General features: G+C 33.3%; 1 protein-coding gene across 5 annotated transcripts in view; it reads left to right on the top strand.

Moving 5' to 3' along the window:
- Positions 1-19,647, top strand: part of Ralgapa1 (Ral GTPase activating protein catalytic subunit alpha 1) — a 170,704-nt gene that overhangs the window by 135,221 nt on the left and 15,836 nt on the right. For all 5 annotated transcript variants that reach the window (XM_019208871.2, XM_019208868.2, XM_033765133.1 and 2 more), the window contains 2 exons: positions 3,253-3,411; positions 4,989-5,116. In XM_019208871.2, the coding sequence (XP_019064416.1) occupies positions 3,253-3,411; positions 4,989-5,116 (287 nt within the window). The remainder of the gene's footprint in view (positions 1-3,252; positions 3,412-4,988; positions 5,117-19,647) is intronic.

The raw sequence follows: 19,647 nt of genomic DNA, 5'->3' as shown, positions 1-19,647 counted from the left end.
TTTGAACAATGTTAGAGATGCAGAAAATAATTTAGTGACCAGAACAACAAAGAAAGAAAAAGTCTTTCAATGGGTTTGCTCTCTTAGAGCATATATCGAGACCATATTCTATTCTAGACACTACAGTTTAACAGAAACATCTGTAAACTGAGGCAAGAATCCAGGGAAATGAATATGTTTATAAAACTATGAGAAAAAGAACTAAAAACATGTAAAACTGAAAAAGAAAACTGGAAACATTAAACCAGTCTTCAGATATCTGAAAATATTTAGAATAAAAATTAGACTTATTCGGTAAGGCTTATTTCATAAGAACTAGCTTCAGGAAGGCAGGTTTGGTTTTAGTATAAAGAATATTCTAATGAAGGGCTGGGGATTTAGCCCAGTGGTTCTGCCACCTGCCTCACAAGCAAAAGGTCCCAAGTTCAATCCCTGGTACCAAAAAAAAAAAAAAAAAAAAGCATCAACACAAGAATATTCTAATAACTATAGCTCCTTAAAAGTGAAAAAGACTGATTTGTGAGTTATTAAACTCCCTAACCTTAAAAGTATTTGAGCAGAAGCAGGATATTTGTCAACAGTACTGCAATGAAGAGTTCCATTATTAAGTGGGAAATTATATTGTAAAAGATCTCATTCAGTATTAACATTCTGTCATGTATTGAGAACTTCTGTTTTACACATGTTGAACTTCATTTTGCTGCTTTATCTTCAGAAATTAATAATGATAATCTCTAGTCTTTTTACACACTTTGAATTCCACTATTACTTCAACAGCAGTTAAAATAAATTTAGAAGAGTCACTTGGTTGCCAGTAATTTTAACAGACCTATTTTATGTACAGAAGTGTTATGTTCTATTTCATAAATGAATTGCCATCTGGATCCAAAAATATGAAGATAGGAGCTCTTTTGAGAATTTTCAGAAAATAGGAAAGCCTATGAATGTATACATGGTCTTATGAGTCCATAAGATATCAGGAACAAATAAAATAGTGTAGATGATTATGTCATATATACATACAATTGAAGTTTCTATTAACTTTTTTCTATTAAATCTTAACAATTCATTCCTTCAGTAGTCTTTGAAAAATTCCCAAGATACACAGCAGTGATTGACAGTTTCTCAATTTGTGTCACACCAATATTAAAGATATAAAAACATAAAAGCATGTCTTATGACAGCCTAAGGTAATTATTTTTTACCATTTGAATAAATGATAAGGTATTTTCATGAAGCTTTCCCTTAAAATATTGGAACATGTTTAGAGTGACTTTGTTATGTGCATGGTTCTGTGCCAAAATTTTTCATTGTAACATTCTGGTAAAAATGTGTATTCTTTTCCATTGAGCTTCTATGGCAGACCTTTAGTAGTGTGTGGAAGATATTTGAAGACAAGCTTTGGTTATAAGATAAAAGTGCAGTTTTTGTTTTCTCTTGTTTCTTTAGATAAGTGGGCACTAGAAATTATAGTTTTGGCAAGAGTTCAAGGGTTAATGTAGCAGATAAATAAAAGGAATTTTCTGTAAATTGAGACCTGCATTATTTCAGTTGTCTTGTCTTTCCTAACCTAACTCATTTAATTTTAAAAAGTAAATACTTAAATTCTTCCTGACAGTGTGCTCAGCTTTTACTATCGTTTATTACTTCAATTATACTTGATATCACTTAGAACAATCTGCCATTTGGAAATCTTAGTATAGCCCGGAGCTTAGTATTAGATCTGGCTGCTATTGTAACATGTACAGCATATGACATTAATGTATCAAAATTAGATTGGATCATCCCTCCTGGTTAAATTTATTTCACATTTCTTTTGTATTCAGTTAACATAAACCTATTAGGGAAGCTGACACATGGGGATGGCTGTATAGGAAGGATATTTTTAAAGTATTTTGATTAAAAAATGAAATTATACAGCCATGGCTTTTCTGAGTTGTGTAATCTTTTTTTTTTTCTTTTTAAAAATGACAAAAGTCCAAGTCCTGCATTTGTATCATTCCAGTTATGCTGTACACAGATATAAGGAGTTACACACTCCAGGGCTAAAGAGTAACAGAGGAGAGCCTTTACTAATTTGACTTAATCTCTTTCTTTGTTTAAGTCACATTTTTAAGTTATTTGCCTACCTTACACCTTTAATCTAAAATACATTGCATGTTTTAAAAATAGAAATTGCCTATATGTTAGCTCATAGCATAAATATTGACACTTACCCTGGTTTTGTTTTCCATATTTTCCCATCTGCATTGTGTCCATATGATAGTAATGGGAAAGCCTATGGAAGATGTATACAGAAGGCAGACTCAAATATTTGTAGTGGCAGAATCAATATGTATTAGATTAATGAAATTTCGTAATATAAATTATATAGTAATCTCAAGAAGATAACTCAACAATGGGACATCAACTTCACTTTTTAAATAATGTACCAGAAATCCCACTTTAGGTTCTTTACTGCTTATAGTTTTAAATATTATATTAACTCTGAGATTGCCAGAAACACTTTTGTAAGCACCATAATATCTAAATAATATTTTAAGTGTCTAATAAATATTAAGACATCTATATGGAGAATATTTTAAGTTCTATAGGCAAAGAAAACCTGGAAATTAATTTATTCAACCAAACATAATCAGTTTTCTCTTACTCAGTAAATGATTATCCAATTTGTGAATTATGACTGCTCCTTAGCACTTGAAGTGATCAGAAAAAGAATCTCAAATTAATCAGTGTTTTTTATTTGTTTGTTGGTTTGTTCATGTTTTAGTTTTTTGAGACAGGGTCTTGCTGTGTAGTCCACGCTGGTCTTGAACTCACTGTGTAGCCCAGGCTGACCTCAAACCTGTGGTGATTCTCTTGCTTTAGCCTCCCAGCAGCTGAAACTATAGGCATGCACCACCACACCAGGCTTCAATCACTGTTTTAAACAACGTTTTAAAAAGTTTGGTAGTGTACAGTTGATGGAATTGCTAGTTAGGAAGAGTGAGATATATGTGAAACTTTTTATCAAGGTCTCTGTTTCTCATTGACTGTGGACAGTTGAAATTATCTGGTCTTCTGCAATGTCTTCTAGTATCTTTGAGTGTTGGTGTTACATTCATTATGAAAACGATCAAATGAAATTTTAAAATACTTTAAATTTTTAAAAAATTTTTTCTCCTTTTTGTAGTAAGTTGTTGTCACAAGCTCTATAACTGCATTCACAGAGCTTTTATGAGGCACTATAAATTATTTTCTTGATTTTTCCAGTTGAGGCATTTAGGAAATGATGAAGTGCACATTGTTTGGTCGGAGCATACAAGAGACTACAGGAGAGGAATTATTCCTACAGAATTTGGTGATGTCCTTATTGTAATATATCCAATGAAAAATCATATGTTCAGTATCCAGATAATGAAAAAACCAGAGGTAAGAATTCCTGAGCTTCCATTTTAATAATAGATTTTGAGTTCTATATGAGTTTACAAATTCTTTATATGTTGTAGAAGAAAAATTGGACCAAGCATCAAATTGTGCTGAGAAAGTACAACACAGACTGTGGTAGCTATGTACATTAAGCCTGGTTTAGACGAGCTAAAATGGTAAACAGCAAGAAACCGCTCAAGTGGGAGATGGCCAGGGCAGTGCCAGAATGAAAGTTCCTTTGTACTCAGCTCAGGATGTGTCTTTTGTTAAAAGAATGATTACAGTTTCCTAAAAGATACAGTAAGAAGCAATCTGTCTCTTTAGAATAGATTGTATTCCTATGTCACTTAATAAACAACCCCATAAATTAAAGAAAGCTGAATACTTCTTTCACCTTTCCTATAGTTGGATGTCTCATATATATCATAGGCTTCTAACAACTACTGCAGAAATATATTTTCAGGATAGTAAAAGTTTGGTAATATTTCATTGTGTTCTTTAAAAAACTTTTAGCTGAACTCTTTAGTAGAAGACCTACTTTTTGACAATTGATCAGAAGCTTCAGAATTTGTTAAATTCTGTTAAGTTCTCAATGTGCGAATTTTGCCAATAGCTAGGGTTGTTTTTCTAGGATTTGCCTAAACCAGAGGTCACCATACTATGGGTCCAAAACCTGAGTTTATACAATCAACAGCTAAGAATGTTTTCACACTTTTAAGAATTTTTCTTTTTTAAAAAAAACTGAAGACAATACATGCCCATGAAGCCTAAAATTCTTTCTGGGTTACCCACAGCTTATTTCCTTGCCTTGATCTATCATTTAAACCAACAATATTCAAATAAAATAACCTTTCTTTGTGTGTAAAGGGATTCAGCTTAGGGCCTCACATGCAAGGCAAGTGTACTAGGCCCAAGTTAGATTCCCTAGCCCTAAATAGAATAACTTTTGAAATTTCCAGTCACCTGATAAAAATGACATTTAAATATCAAAACATAAGATTTTTTTTTTCTAATCCAGGTAATGAGTTTTTAGGTTCTATGGTAAAGATTGTGTCTCACAAAAATAATGAAAAATTAACTTCCTGCCTATAAGAAGCGTATCTTTCCTGTTTGCTTATTAGAGAAAAAGGAATTTGTTTTCATTGTTGGATTTTTTAAAGTTAATTTTATTGGCATGCTTTTTTTTTTTTTTTTTCGATACCAGGGGTGGAACTCAGGACCTTGCACTTGCAAGGCAGGTACAGTGCCACTGAGCTGAATCCCACCCCAGTACACTTTTGATATACATAAATATATCCATTGTTGGATTTTTGTTTGCAGTTGAAAGTACAAAAATTTTTTAATTAACAGGTCATATAAATTATTTAGTCAGGTACATGAAGTACATAATTTAACACCCTATAGACCTTTAGTGTCCTAGTCTAAGTGATCTGTCATAAAAAATAATTGAATTTGTATAATATTTTTGCTAAAGGAACAAGAAGTAGAAGCACTTTTGTATGCAGGGTGTCGTGATTGCTCTTAATTTTACAATTTTTCTGCTATTTAAATATGAAATTATGTTCTCATTTCTCTGTCAGGTTCCCTTCTTTGGTCCACTTTTTGATGGTGCTATTGTGAATGGGAAGGTTCTACCCATAATGGTTCGAGCAACAGCTATAAATGCAAGCCGTGCTCTGAAGTCATTGATTCCATTGTATCAAAACTTGTATCCTTTTTTTTAATTATATGGCTTCCACTATAATATGTTTACTTTCCAAGGTAAATATTTCTTATGTGTTAAGACCTTTGATTGTCTGTTTATTAATAAATAGATGATAGAGTTCCTCTCCAGTGATTGATTTGAATGATGTATTTGCTTTTACATACTTTTAATCAGTACTAATCTTTTGACCAATTAATTACAGACTCATTATTTTCCATTAGTCTACTGTTGAAGAGATACTCAAATAACCAAAACTGTCTTTGCAAAGAACTCAAGTCTAGTTGGAGAAACACTGTTTTCAGTAGTGCTTTTAAAAAGATACATTCAGCATGTATACCAACAAGAGCTTGTCACTCAGCTAAAAGAATTGCTGCTATCAGGAAACACTTGTAACACTTGATGATTAAACCAATCTTGAAATACAAGGACAAATAAATTGATGAGATTAAGAAGAGCTTTCCTAACAGGGAACATGGTAAACAAAGACATGGAGGTCTGGGAGGACACAGTACGCTTAACACAGCTTTTGGAGCTAGATTATCTGGACTCAAATGCTGGCTTTTCTTAGCTGTGTATCCTTGGGTACTTTATTTAATTTCTCTGAGCCTCAGTTTACTTACCTATAAAATATGAATGATATATATATGTCATGGTGTTACAAGAACTAGTACTGACTCATATGTAAAGCTCTTAAACAATGCCTGACACAAAATAGGCACAAAATTTTAAATTACTTTCTGATATTCCTTTCTAAAGTAATTTGTTTTCCATATACCTTTTCTGTATGACTAGAAACATTTCATTATTTTTCTTTTTATATAATAAACTGTAAATGTTAAGATTTTAAAAGAAGGCTTTAAAAAGTATATATTTCATATGAAATGGATTTATAACTTGGTAATCTGCCATCTACATATTCTTCTTTTGAAGACATCTGCTTAAGCACTCTTACTTGTATGTAGTTTTTTTACTTTCTGACACTGAAATAGAATTACAAACAGATCATAGTATGTTAAATCGATAAAGCTTAATTACATTTATTACAAGAGAATCGTAATGTTACACGATATAGCTTAATGACATTTATATAGCATTTTTTATTTGTGACATACGTTTGAGATAACTAAGATTTGAAGTTGTCATTTTAGTGAAATGATAAGAATTTGGAAGTCTTGCATTGTTAAAAATATAATTTGAAACGAATGCCTGTCTGTTGCCCCCACCACTTGGGCAGATGAGGCAAGAGGTTTGCTGGAGCCCAAGACTTAAAGACCAGCTTGAGAAACAGAGCAAAACCTCCACCACCACCCCAAATTTGTATATATATATGGAAAAATCCAGTGGAGATCTACCAATTGGGAGGAAATTTCAGTAGACAAGTTCAGTTATATATACCTAGAAAAAATGAGTTTATTTTCTAAATCACTTGTCTTTGTGCAGTGTGTAGGTTGTTTTTGAAGATTGTTTTGAAAATTATGCAGTCTGTTCCTTGCTTGGCAGTATTGAGGAGAAATTATTCAAAAAGAACCTTCAGAGTTTTTTGAACCCTGCTGAGCTTACACAGAAATCAGGGTTGTTTCCATTACTTTTGGGGCCTGAAATCTTGAAAGTCACTTACACAGCTGTGATTGATTTGTCCACCCATGATCACAGTTTTTCATTTTTAAAATCTACATAAAACATGCCTTTTTTGGAATTTGAGGTCCACTCCCCAGATACATTATCGTTTGTACAAAATAAAATAGTGACAAATTCTCAATTTCCCAATCTACTTTTTCTAAATTTGAATTCTAATTTTCATCTCATTGTAATGGTAGAAGCCTTGGGCCCTTAATCTGTTTCTTCGAACATAGTTTTTAGTTTATGATTTCCTGCCTATCTCTAGAAAGGAAGCTAATCTTACTTGGAAGAGATAATTATTCCTAATAAAATAATTTTATCCATGTTGTTAGCTTAGCAAAGATAAGACTTTTGCCTCTTTCACATTTCACTTCTTAGGCCATATTATTACTAAGCCACCTCACTTACCCAAGTCAGAATCTTTGAATCTCACTTTCTTAATCTGTAAAAAGTTGCTTAAGATAATGAATTTGGGTGAGTTTAATAAATGTAGGTTAAATTATTTTGTGCGATAATTGTTATGTGTAAAGATTGCAGTCAATATAAAACAAATACATGCAACACCAAGTAATTACTCCTGGTTTGTTTTTTGGGTTGATTAGGTTGATATTAGGTTGATTGGAGACTCATGATATTTTAAATAGTTAATCATTTTGAGAGATTAGTAGTATTGCCCTGGAGAAAATTCTAGGATGAATGAGAGATAATTTTATATGAAATTAGTAAACATGAATACTTTATTTAAACCACAGATCTGCAAGTTTTCTACCAGGAGAATTGCTTGTGGAACACGTGAGAATGAAATCATTCAGATCAAACAGTTTCCTTGAATTGGAGCTTGAATTTAGAAACTACAGTATAAAAAATTGTTTACTCATACTATTTCACTCAGCCCTGCATATCTCAGGATCCATGTACTAAAATTCAATGATCTGTCACTTCTCAGCGTTTTGGCTAAGATCTAGTGTAAAATTCAGCGGGTCTGTGGATGGAAACTGTTTGAAATTTTTTTCTTGTCATTATTCCCTAAATGATAGGTATAACAAGGTTTTGTTTTTGTTTTTGTTTTTTTGTACCTGAGATTGAATTCAGGACTTTGCGCTTACGAGGCAGGCGGCGTAACCACTGAGCTAAATCCCCGGCCCCAAGTATAACAACTATTTACATATCATTTATATTAAATAATCTAGAAATGACTGAAGTAAAATATTCAGGAGGATGTATATAGTTACACACAAATATTTTTATTTAATATTTGATATAAGGGACTTGAGCATCTACATTATCTTCAGTGGTCTTGGAACCAATCTCTTTTGAATATGTAGGGTGACTCTATACACATCCTGTTAGTTTTATTTCTCTGAGAACCCTCAACATGAGTACATACCCTAACTTTTGAAAAATTCTACATATAAACTCACATTTAAAAAGAAACAGTATTTTAAAAAAGAATATATACATCGCTTCTCGGCCTTTTGGCTACGATCAAGTGTAAAAAAGAATATATACATGAATGCCATATTTAAAACATTCAAAAGTGATAGAATGTTTGGGGATCAAAATAAATAATTGTTTTAATTTTTTTAAAAGAATAGCATCATGATGGGTAAGGCCATGTGATGTTTTAGAATTATTCCTAATACAACAAACAGACAAACAAAAACCCAACATTCTTTCCAGATAACTAATAAATGACAGCTAAGATCAAACTTGAACTACCTCTCTAATCCAGTGTTTGCCCAGAATCTGCCAGGTTTTCCTCCCCAGTGTTGCAATTCATTTGTGGCTTCATTGTCTAACTAACAAATTGAGCTTAATAAGACCAAAAAAAAAAAAAAAGTACCTAGCTGACAAAATCAGAGGTTGCATGAAGTGCCTTTCAAGTACAGGCAGTACAAGAGATAACACGTAAAGTGAAGGAGGTTTCAAACCTTAAAGACAGTCATCAATACTCAACAGATTACTGTAATTCTGGCTGCCAGGATGATCGATATGGGCAGCATATGACAATCAATATTGTCCTCATTTAGTGAACAACATTAGATTCATAGTTACAGAAGATGTTCCTAGGACAAAAACTGTATTTAATAATCATAAATAGCACAATTTATGCTGTGGAATCTTAGTGGATACTTCTATTGAGCATAAAATAACTGACCCAGAAGTATGGCAGAATTTATTACATATTTTACACTTGTTCATTTTTTATGAACATTAAAGTATTAAGTCTGGTGGTTTTCAAAGCCTACCTTTATTTCCGTTCCTGTTGTAATTCACATTAAGTGTAGCAGTGTATTTTAGAATGCATGATTTTCTCCTCAATGAAAACAATCTGGATTTATCTCAAACATACTAAAATTTTGATATATTTTTATTTAAAATGAAAAGATATTCTTATATTTTAGCATCAAAGATACAAGTGTCTACTTGTAAATTATTGCACAAACTTCTATTTATAAGCTCATGTAACTTGCCTGTATGAAGTCACTCTCCGCAGCATTTAAAATTAGAATTGTATCTACTTTTGTAAAAGATTATTACATGTTCTTCAGATTAAAGAAGGGCAAAAGTATACAAAACTATTTGAGTTGTCCCTGGGCATTTGTGGGGCATTTGTTCTATGACCCTGCCCACATGGATACCAGAAATCTCTGGATGCTTAAGTCCCTTACATAAAGTGGTGTAGTAATTGCATAAAACTAATGCAATCTTCCTGTATGCTTTAGTACACAGGCACGTCCAAGATTGGGATAGAAGTGTAGAAAATTTGGGTCTCAGGGCCAGGAGTGTAGCTTGGTGGTAAAGTGCCTGCCTGGCATGCACAAGGCCCTGGGTTCAATCCCTAGGATCCTATCACCACCACAAAAAGAAGATTCAAGGACAGTATCAAAGGGTGGGATTGAGTAGATGGGATGCAGCCTGTTACAGGTCTTGTAATTTAGAGCTTAGGCAATGATGGCAAACCTTTTAGAGCTTTCAGTGGTACATATAGCCTGCTGCAGCATGTGTGCCTTAGGTTTGTCACCACTAGCTTAGGGCTTTGTAAGTATGTCTGAATGAAAGAATGTATATTAGGTATATAATCTGAAATACACAGTATGAGAGATATTACACAATATATTGTATACCTAAATTTATTTCTTTCCTACCACAACCAGTATTACTTGATTTTTTCTAATCTGTTTAGATTGACTTTTTCTTAAATGCCAGAATTAGGTTTCCATTTAACTTTATCAGACAAATTAACAAAAGTCAATGATCATTCTTCAATTAGTCAGAGTTTCTCAAATATAAAAAAACTGTTGTAGGGCCAGAGATTGAGCTCCGTGGTCCCACCACCTGTCCCAAGTTCGATCCCCAGTTCCAAAAAAAGAACCTGTTGTAAAAGTATGAGAACCAAAACTAAATGAGATGTAATTGATCGGTCCTGCTAATTTAGTTGCCTTTTTTTATGATAGGGCATTATAAAACCTTTCGGGAGCCCTGTCAGTATTGCTGCCATTTCATTGTAGTAGAAATTGAGTTTCTTGAGAAACTACATAATTTTTTTTATCTACTGTCTTTTATAGTTCATTTTCTCAGAAGATAACACCAATAAGTATGCACTGTCATTAATTTGCAAACTCAAGATTGGTGTGAGGCTTAAATGACACCCACCTGAAGCTCTAAGCAACCTGTCTCTTATATAGCAAGCACTCAGAAAATGGTAGCTATGTGGTAATTGTTGATATTCTTTTTTTTTGGTACCAGGGATCGAACTCGGGTCCTTGCACTTGCGAGGCAGGGGCTGAAAGCACTGAGCTAAATCCCTGGCCCTGTTGATATTATTCTTTATGCTAATCCTGGAAATATTTGAAAACAAATCTACATATTCTTAAAAAATGGGTCTACATTTGTTGACTACCTGCAAACAACCCTTTTTCTCTTACACTCCCAGCCTTGTGCTTCTCACTATAGTATTGTCAGACATACCTACACTCCTCCCCAGCTCCCCCATCTTTGCAGTCATCTTTCACACTGAACCAGGACACAGCCAACTAAACTATACTCATTTTCTGAGTGCCCTTTTCTTTCAAGCCCTTGTTTTTATCCCTACAATGCTCACTTCTGTTCTTTTCTACCTAATATATCCATTCTTCACAACCCGAATGAAATATTTTTGTCTGGGGGACTATACAGTATCTTTGATAAGCAAAATTACTGTTTCATGCTGCCTCAAAACATTTTGTTATACTATTTACCATATGTGTGCACATATTCACCTGTCTTAACCTCTTTATTTCTCTAACTTCCAGCAGTGTCTGGCGTAATAGGTGGCTGGTGATTTATTATAATAGGACAAGGGTTGATGGATTCTTTCCTATTCATTTTTTTTCTTTAAAACTTCTTGTCATTTGCCAGTGTACTTTAAAATTTTACTTATATTTTTATTACATGTGTTTTTGACATTTATGATTAGCATGGATTTTTTTAAGAATGAAAAGACCCCAAATCTATCTTTTGTAGCAACTTACAATTTTAAGTTTGCAATGCTTGCACCCATTGTACCATTGATATTAATCCTTATTGTAAGATCTCTCCAAGAGTAGACATTCTTATTTACCTAACTATCTTTAATTGGAATATATGAGTCTACCACGTACTTGGGTAGTACTTTTAAAGCATTTTTTTTTTTTTGCTGTACTTAATTCATTGGCTTATATTTTGCTGCCAAGCCTTGTAGTCTGTTTATGTGGAGTAATTATTTAAATGAGCCCTAGATATGTGTAGCAATTCTACAATAACTGAGATATTCTTTAGATCAGTTTTAATTGGTTCAGCTGTTCTTTTCAGTGATTGCCAGTTACATGCCTGTTGATGATGTTACTGGTTTTATAGGGGCTTCCTTACAATCATTGGGGGAATATTTAATTGCATATCTTTGAAGATGTTAGTTTTGGTCTAGTAAATCTGACTTATCTTTCAAAAAAGATAATGCAATAAGTATAATCTCTAAACAGGTAATAAATTTGTGATGGTAGTAGAGTATTTTCTGTGGAATTGAACCAGCATGTCTGAAAATAACATTGTTTTGTAAGGTTCTTTAGAAACAAAATTTTTAAAAAGATTTACTAATATAGATCAGTAGTAATTTTCTTGTATTTAAACTGTGGTAGATTACAAAAATGACTTCAGTATGTAGCCAACTTCTACTACTCTTAATATTGGTTTAGGGGCCGGGGATTTAGCTCAGGGTTTGGTGGCCTGCCTTTTTTGGTTTAATTCTAGAGATATTTAAGTTTTACCTTCTACCAGTGACTTAATGTGCTAATGACAAACTTAAGGATTAAGTTTGGCAACAGTGCTAAGCAGTTTTGGATCGTTTATTCACCAGATAGTTGTATTGGTTTAATTCTAGAGATATTTAAGTTTTACCTTCTACCAGTGACTTAATGTGCTAATGACAAACTTAAGGATTAAGTTTGGCAACATTGCTAAGCAGTTTTGGATCGTTTATTCACCAGATAGTTGTCTACCTTTTTAATGGGAGGCACAGTGAAAAGAAAAACTAGGGATAGAAAGAAGCCATTCTTTTAAAGAGCTTACAGCTTTGTGGAAAAGGACAGCCCCGTGAGTGAATGAATAATGAAGTGTACACTTACGAGAGTCCAGCGGTGATGATACAAACAGGTAAGGCAGTAAAGGTGATTAATGTTAAGTGGGAGCAGATGAGAGACAGGTGGAAATTAGGAATGGTTTTACCAGTAAAGACTATTCTAGTAACTACTTCAAAGACACATGGAATTCTATGAGACAAGCAGGATCAGGGAAGTTTTTCAGGGATAGGAAATGGGCATAAAGGCATAAAAATATGATATGGTCAGGAAATTCCCCAGCACCACAAAAAGATGGGATCGATACTACTGAATGATATAAGGCAGACAGGGGAATAGCAGCAAATGAAGAACAACAAATAGATCAAAACCAGATTCTGTAGTCAAGCAGAAAGAAAAGCAATGTAAACTTGATTTTCTAGTGCTTCTGACAGTAATACAGTAGCTGGTATCTAAACTGAAAATCCATCTTTTATGTATTTTTTACCTGCAGCAGAGCAGACCAGTTAGTTTGAAATTATCATTTTTATGTTTATGTTTTAGAGAAGCCCTTCCAAACAAAGTTTATCTTCATAGAGTTGGCTAATAGCAGTAGTAGCCAAGTGTTATTTTGTTCTTAATAGGACTAAGAAGGTCTCTATGTGGTGGTTTTGCTTTGTGGTGCTGAAATTTGAACTAAGGGTCTTCATATTGAGCCACTCTCCTGTTGTTTTGGGGGCAGGGGGTTTGATAACAGGGTTTTACTAAGTTACTACATTGTACATGCAGGTCTCAAACTTTTGATCCATAGGTCTCAGCCTCCAGAATGCTAGGATTACAGGGATGTACCACCACACCTGGCTAGATGTTTGTTAATATTTACACATACTTGCCATTTTTAAAATATTTGCCATCATTAAAAGAGCATTTGAGATTTTTACATTTTTTTATGGTATACTCAGAGTAAAATCTTGTCTAACAGTCTTTTACACTTTTCCTAAAAGATGCTTTTCTTCATTACAGTGCTTTTATACATTATTATACTTCAAGTGAAGTGCTTTCATCCTGTTTTATAGTACATTGGACTTCATGGCAAAAAAAAATAAATAGCAAAGGAAAAAAAAGCATTACCACCATCTTATCTGTTTTTGTTAAATCCAGTGTGACAGTATGGTCCACATATGCCAATGTAGAGTAGACAGTTGGGTCATACATACCACATCGCACAAGAAGGAAGATAGAGAGCTCCATCAGGATAAGGGCAAACTATTTTCCCTAAAAACAACTATATTTCCATGTTTAACTTCTCACCTATCCAAGAATAGGGATTTTTTTTTTACCCGGTGTTTTGTTAGTGATGAAAGTGCGTTGATAAACTCATATTATTATTCAGCGCACCTGCTACATAATATGCAAATTTTATTATAGTCTTTGTTTAGATATAAAAATAACTAGATTCAGATGCTACTTGGGGGTTTCAGAAAGCAAGAAATAAAGAATAGAAAGCTTAAATCAGTCAACTTGTTTGACAGGAATTGCTTTTGATATATTCCTTTTATTTTACTAAGCATAAGAGTTTTTTATATTGAATGTTTAATAACTCAATAATAGAATTAAAATTAAACTATGGGTCATAGATCACATTTTCTTCTAACTGCTTTTCTTCTCACAACAGTAAAATACAGCCTATTTAAATCTTAACTTTTGCTTGCCAAACCACTGTTACCGTCCATCTGTTCATGCCAATTGTAAAGAAGGTTCGGTTTTTAGTGAAGCTTTGCATTTCACATAAGGTATGTGAAGTGAAATTTCACAAGGGACATGATGGATCCTGATTCTTAGTGATAAACCTTTGGGGCCATCAGGGTTGGCATATGGTCCAGCATGATATGAAGGCTTGGGTTCCCTGGCTTCACTTCTTTGGCGTGAAGCTGATAAAACCTGGCTCTTGAGTATTATTTCACTGGACACCAATCATGGGCAGCAGGAACTGCCCATTTAACTCTCTGTGGGAAGGAAGCCCAGAGAGCATTCACAATGGTACCATTGTCAAGTTGCAAACTGCTCTCAACAGCTTGACAGCCAGGGAGGAGGGAAAGGGGTAGCTTTACTAATTGCTGTTCAGAAAAGAGAAGGAACAAAAATAGCTGTTGTAGAACTGATGTTTCTACATTTACTTTCTAGATAGGAGTGTTGACTTTTATTTAGCACATAACTACTGTCAAAAAGAAAGGAAATGAATATATTTAAGCAACCACCTGTAGTAATCCCTTGTTAACATGCCATTATCTATTTTCACCCACTAGATTATAGCAGAGAAAATGTGAGCTTTGCTTTATATTCTTTATGTTTAGATGAAAATAATGTATTTTTACTCCCATTTTTAAAATGTTGAGAAAGCAGATTAAAACCCCCATAATTAACATATCAAATAAGGTTGTGAATTTGGTTTAATTTCCTTTATACTTATTTTAGAATTCCCCAATGGCATCTGAATACATATTAGCTGTATTAGTGTAGAAATGAAAATTAATTTTGTGTAACAGTTGTAAATGTTAAAATAATACACTGAAGACAGATTAGCACATCTTAAGGTTAAATATTGTATTTATCATTTAAATGAGTGATGAATAAACGTGTTAGCCATACATACTTATCTTGTTGAATTACGTCTAGTTTTGGATATCTTGGTCGTTTTCTTTTTGGTGAAGTGTTGTATGCCTTGATATTTGTATGAACACTTCTCTTGGCCTTTCCATTTACTTCTGGTCAGTCCTGTCAGCAAGCAGTTAGTCATTCTGATGCAAAGAAACAATGATCTGCCATTTTTTAATTAAAGCTTATTTTCAGCCTCCGGGGATCCTGACCCCACAGTATATTTCCACAGATGATTCTTTTTTATAGCTGAAATTAAGTTAACTAAATTATATTCCAATATTGTAATTTATGCACCCTGTGTTTATATAAGATCAGCAAAAGGCTTTAAGAAAACTTTTTAAATCTCTAAGTTTTTAATAAATGGATATTCTTGCTGAATTGGGGAAAAGTCAAATGGCATATTTTGTAAAATTACTAAATCTGTAAAATTTACTGGTATTCCATCTCCTCATATCCCCTAAAGTGATTTTAGTAAATACATCACTGCAGTATTTCAAAACCAGTAATTCATTGAATGCCCATTCTTCCTTTTACTGCAGAATAGATTATATTTAAGTCAAGATTAATGGATAGATTTTGATGTTAAAGTCCAGTGTCTAAGCCTATCATTCCCTGGGGGCATATAGTGCATTAGTTTAAGCCAGTATACTCCTAATCATAGATTTCTATGACACTGTCTTAAATGACAGTTTGCAGTACTTTGTTTCTACTTACTATGATAATAAAATCACTTTTTTTGTATTCTCAATAATTACAGCATTTAAACAAAATCTTAATTAAGTTAGTGCACATTTAGGTAGAGATAATACTTAAGTAATTGTACACTGTAAAATCTCACTTACTTGGTTCTTTTTCACATTCTTCTTACAGGGTCTAGTTTAGTATTTAGTTCAAACTAATATATTTGTTTCCTCAGCTTTAAAGTTCTAAGATTGTTGTTCCTAAAAGAAACCCACAAAATGATTGTGTATCTCCCTACTGTTTTTTAAACTTTTACTCTAATACTAGTAGTTTTGAAGCATTTATGTACTCAGAAAGCCTCATTACTAAGCTAATGATATTTTTCAAGTAGGTCTTAAGAATGAATGTACAAAATTTTAATTTCATTACATTTGAAATCTAGAAAACTTGTTTTTCTTTTAGATGTTTTACTTCATTCAACTTTCAGGAAAGTAGAATGGATACATATACATTTTATAATCATGTTAGGGTTTCTGGAAATCACCGGTGATTGTTAGATTATTAAACCAAGAAAGATTTTTAGAGCCTTTAGGTAAGGCTTAAATTTTTAAGCCTATTTAAGGTTAGTGTTTTAAATGTATTTACATAAACTTTGGTAGAAATTGGCTTGTCAACTTTTTAATGTTGTCATTTAATAATTGACTGATTTATGAGCAATTACATATGGTACAAATTTTATTCAGCTCCAGCTTTCAATAATAGGGGTACCCTCACACTGCCTTAGCACCTGTTATGGATTTTGAGTCATCTGGCAGCCCATGGGACTTAGATAAAGAAGTACCAGGTGTCCTTCCTGTCTCCTAATTGAGATGCAGTGAAAACAATATAGACTTGGCAATATGGTTAAAAGGATGGATTAAAGCCCAGCTTTGTCTGCTCTGACAAATCACAGCTTTTCCTTCATAGTGTAGATAGTATCAGCTACTAAAGAATTTCATTATATGTCATAAAAATAGTTTGTCATGACCTGTTGCAGACTTTCAGAAGAATTCTAATATGGTATAGGTAGACAATACTAATACAAAGATTCATGCTATTTGTTTAGGATTTTATTTTTGTTGCATATGAACTAGACTCCATGGTTCTTGAATAAGCTATAGTAGGAAAGAAATTCTCCCCCTGCCAGATTATTAATTTTCCAGATCTTGCTTTGTAAGATAAGCAGTATAGTTTACTTTTATAAATGAACAATGTCTACTAGTCCCTAGGATACATAATTGCTCTGTATATTTCAAGAAATCTACTACTTTACAGCTAATAGCATCAAATCTTTGAAGTGTACTTGAAAACATCCACCCTTATACCTTAATAAAATTCTCATTTTTTATTAGGCAAGACTGCACAATCATATTGCCTCAGATTATTTAAAGATATTGAAAGCCCTTTAAAACTAAAATTTTAAATGGTTTGTTTTAGAACATCTTTATTTTAGAATGTGCAGGGACTTACTGTAGTAGTTAAATTATAATGTAGTATGGCAGTATAAGCATTTTTCAAAACTTGCCAGTTATTGAATTCAAGCTAGTAGTCATGTTTTGACCATCTCAGAAATAACTAACACGCTAATACACCACTTTCCTCCATATAGCATGTGTATCACTGGATGTAGAAGAGCATAGGACTGTTAATTAAAAGATCAAGGTGGTAGTCCCAACTCAGTCCATCAGCAGTTTTGTTTTTCCAAGCACATCTCTATAGTCTTCATTGAGGCAAGGCTTATTGCTGAATATTTTTCTAACTTCACTAAGTTTTGTGAAAGCAATATTGGTAGATACAGCCTTCCTCTAGTTTATACTATCGTAAATATTCTCAAATAATACATTGTCTTTGTTTAATCCTTCTCAATATAGCCTTTTCTTTTTTCTTTTTTTTTTTTTTTTATACCAGGGATCAAACTCTGGACCTTGTGCTTGCAATGCAGGCAGCGGAACCATTGAGCCAAATCCCCCGCCCAATATAGCCTTTTTAAACCCTTAAATGTACACAATCCCCAAATTGAAATGTGTTGACTTATATTTCAACTTTATGTGGTGTGAATATAATACACATTCAATAGGAATCATACTCTGAATTTCTGTCATTTCCTAGACAGTACTCTCTTGCAATCTTGAGCAACTCCCAGGCAGCAGCGTGATTATTGGGTAAACAATTTATACTCTATAGTGTACAGCAATGCTAAATTAAAATATTCAGTAGGTTAGATGATTTAAATGCATTTTCAACATAGATTTATCAAAAGGTGTCACCATTGAGAATTGAGGGAGGAACATCTGTATTTAAAGTTTTCTAGGTATTTTCCGAGGATATTATCTTTTTTATGCTATACAGAGCAGTTTCATAAATCTGGCTATATGGTGTAAAATTATCCTTCATTTGATTTTTATCTGTGCAGATTTCCTCAAAGATTCTTCTTTCTTCTCTATGGATGGCTCTTATATTAGTGTAACAAAAACTCATTGTCTCAAGGCTGGGGGATTTAGCTCAGTGGTTCCACCATCTGCCTTGCAAGTACAAGGACCTGAGTTCAATCCCATACCAAAACACACACACACACACACACACACACACACACAACTCATTATCTCATACTACTATAGAATTTATGAAAAATTTTTTTAAAAATTGTCACAATGAGGGCTAGGGATTTAGCTCAGCGGTTTGGTGGCCTGCCTTGCAAGCGCAAAGACCCAAGTTCAATCCCCGATACATTAAAAAAAAAAAAAATTGTCACAATGAGGAAAAATGTTTAGTGCTGAATTATGAGTTCTGATTACTTTTGACATTTATAGACTTTCTCTTTAATCAATTAAAGTATGAACATTAAGGAAGTAATTATCAATTTTCTTCTCATAATATTATACCTGACATATTTATATATTGTGCCTTATTCACTTTTTTTTTTTAAGAGGATCAGCAAGACTAAAGACTTAGATGGAATCAAACTCTTTCTCATAAATAAGGTAACTTCAGGTTGGCTTTGAAGGTTTTCCTACCCCAACTCCAGAGAGCCTTTATCCTCGTGCTTGTTCTCCCAGTAACTTACAATTTCTTAAGAAATAGTTCCTGTTGCTGGACGTAGTGGCACACACCTGTAATCCCAGCACTCGAGAGGCTGAGGCAGGAGGATCGCTGTGAGTTCAAGACCAGCCTGGGCTACATAGTGAGTTCCAGGTCAGTCTTAACTACATAGTGAGACCCTGTCTCAAAATAACCAAAAAAAAAAACCCAAACAAACAAAAAGAAGTAATTCCTGTTCTTCATTTTAGGGGCAGTGTTACTATTGTACTTCAGAGACTAGTAATCCAGTAATTCTAGTTATATTAAATTTTAATTGTCCATTTTGTGGTTAAACTTGTGGAGAAAATAATCTCATAGAAGCAGAAGCAATGTATTTTCTTTATTTCTTCACACCTGTACATATTACATAGCTTACAAATGTAAGTCAGTAATCAAAATTACTAAATTTTTGCTATTGAAATTCTCCCCTCTTCTGCCGACTGCCATTCTTGGAATCTATACAAAAAGAGATGTGAAACTCCTACGTGCTAAAACTTCAAAGAAGCCACAGAAATAAAGTTTATAGCAAATGCTTACTAAAGAGTTTCAGAGTAGGCCTTAAATCCCTAAGGCTTTGGCATAGAGCACAATACAAACATTTCATTCTTATGTTTGTTTTGTTTTGTTTTGTTTTGGAACCGAGGATCGAACTCAGGACGTTGCACTTGCAAGGCAGGCAGTGGAACCGTTGAGCTAAATCCCCAGCCCCATTCTTACTTTTCCTTAAAAAGAACCAATAGTGGTTTTTTTGCTTGTTTAAGAAATAAAACATTAATCCTAAACAGTAAATTATGATTCTGATCTTTGATAGCTCCCTGTAATTTTAATTTTCATAATTCCTTTTAGTGAAAGTTACACTTTATATTCATTCTTGTGTATAATATA

Source organism: Fukomys damarensis, unplaced genomic scaffold, assembly GCF_012274545.1.
Source record: "Fukomys damarensis isolate Sample0158 unplaced genomic scaffold, DMR_v1.0_HiC HiC_scaffold_17, whole genome shotgun sequence".
In the NCBI taxonomy this organism is placed as follows: Eukaryota; Metazoa; Chordata; class Mammalia; order Rodentia; family Bathyergidae; genus Fukomys; species Fukomys damarensis.
Note: the sequence above shows the minus strand (reverse complement) of the source record. Positions and strands in the feature narration are given on the sequence as shown.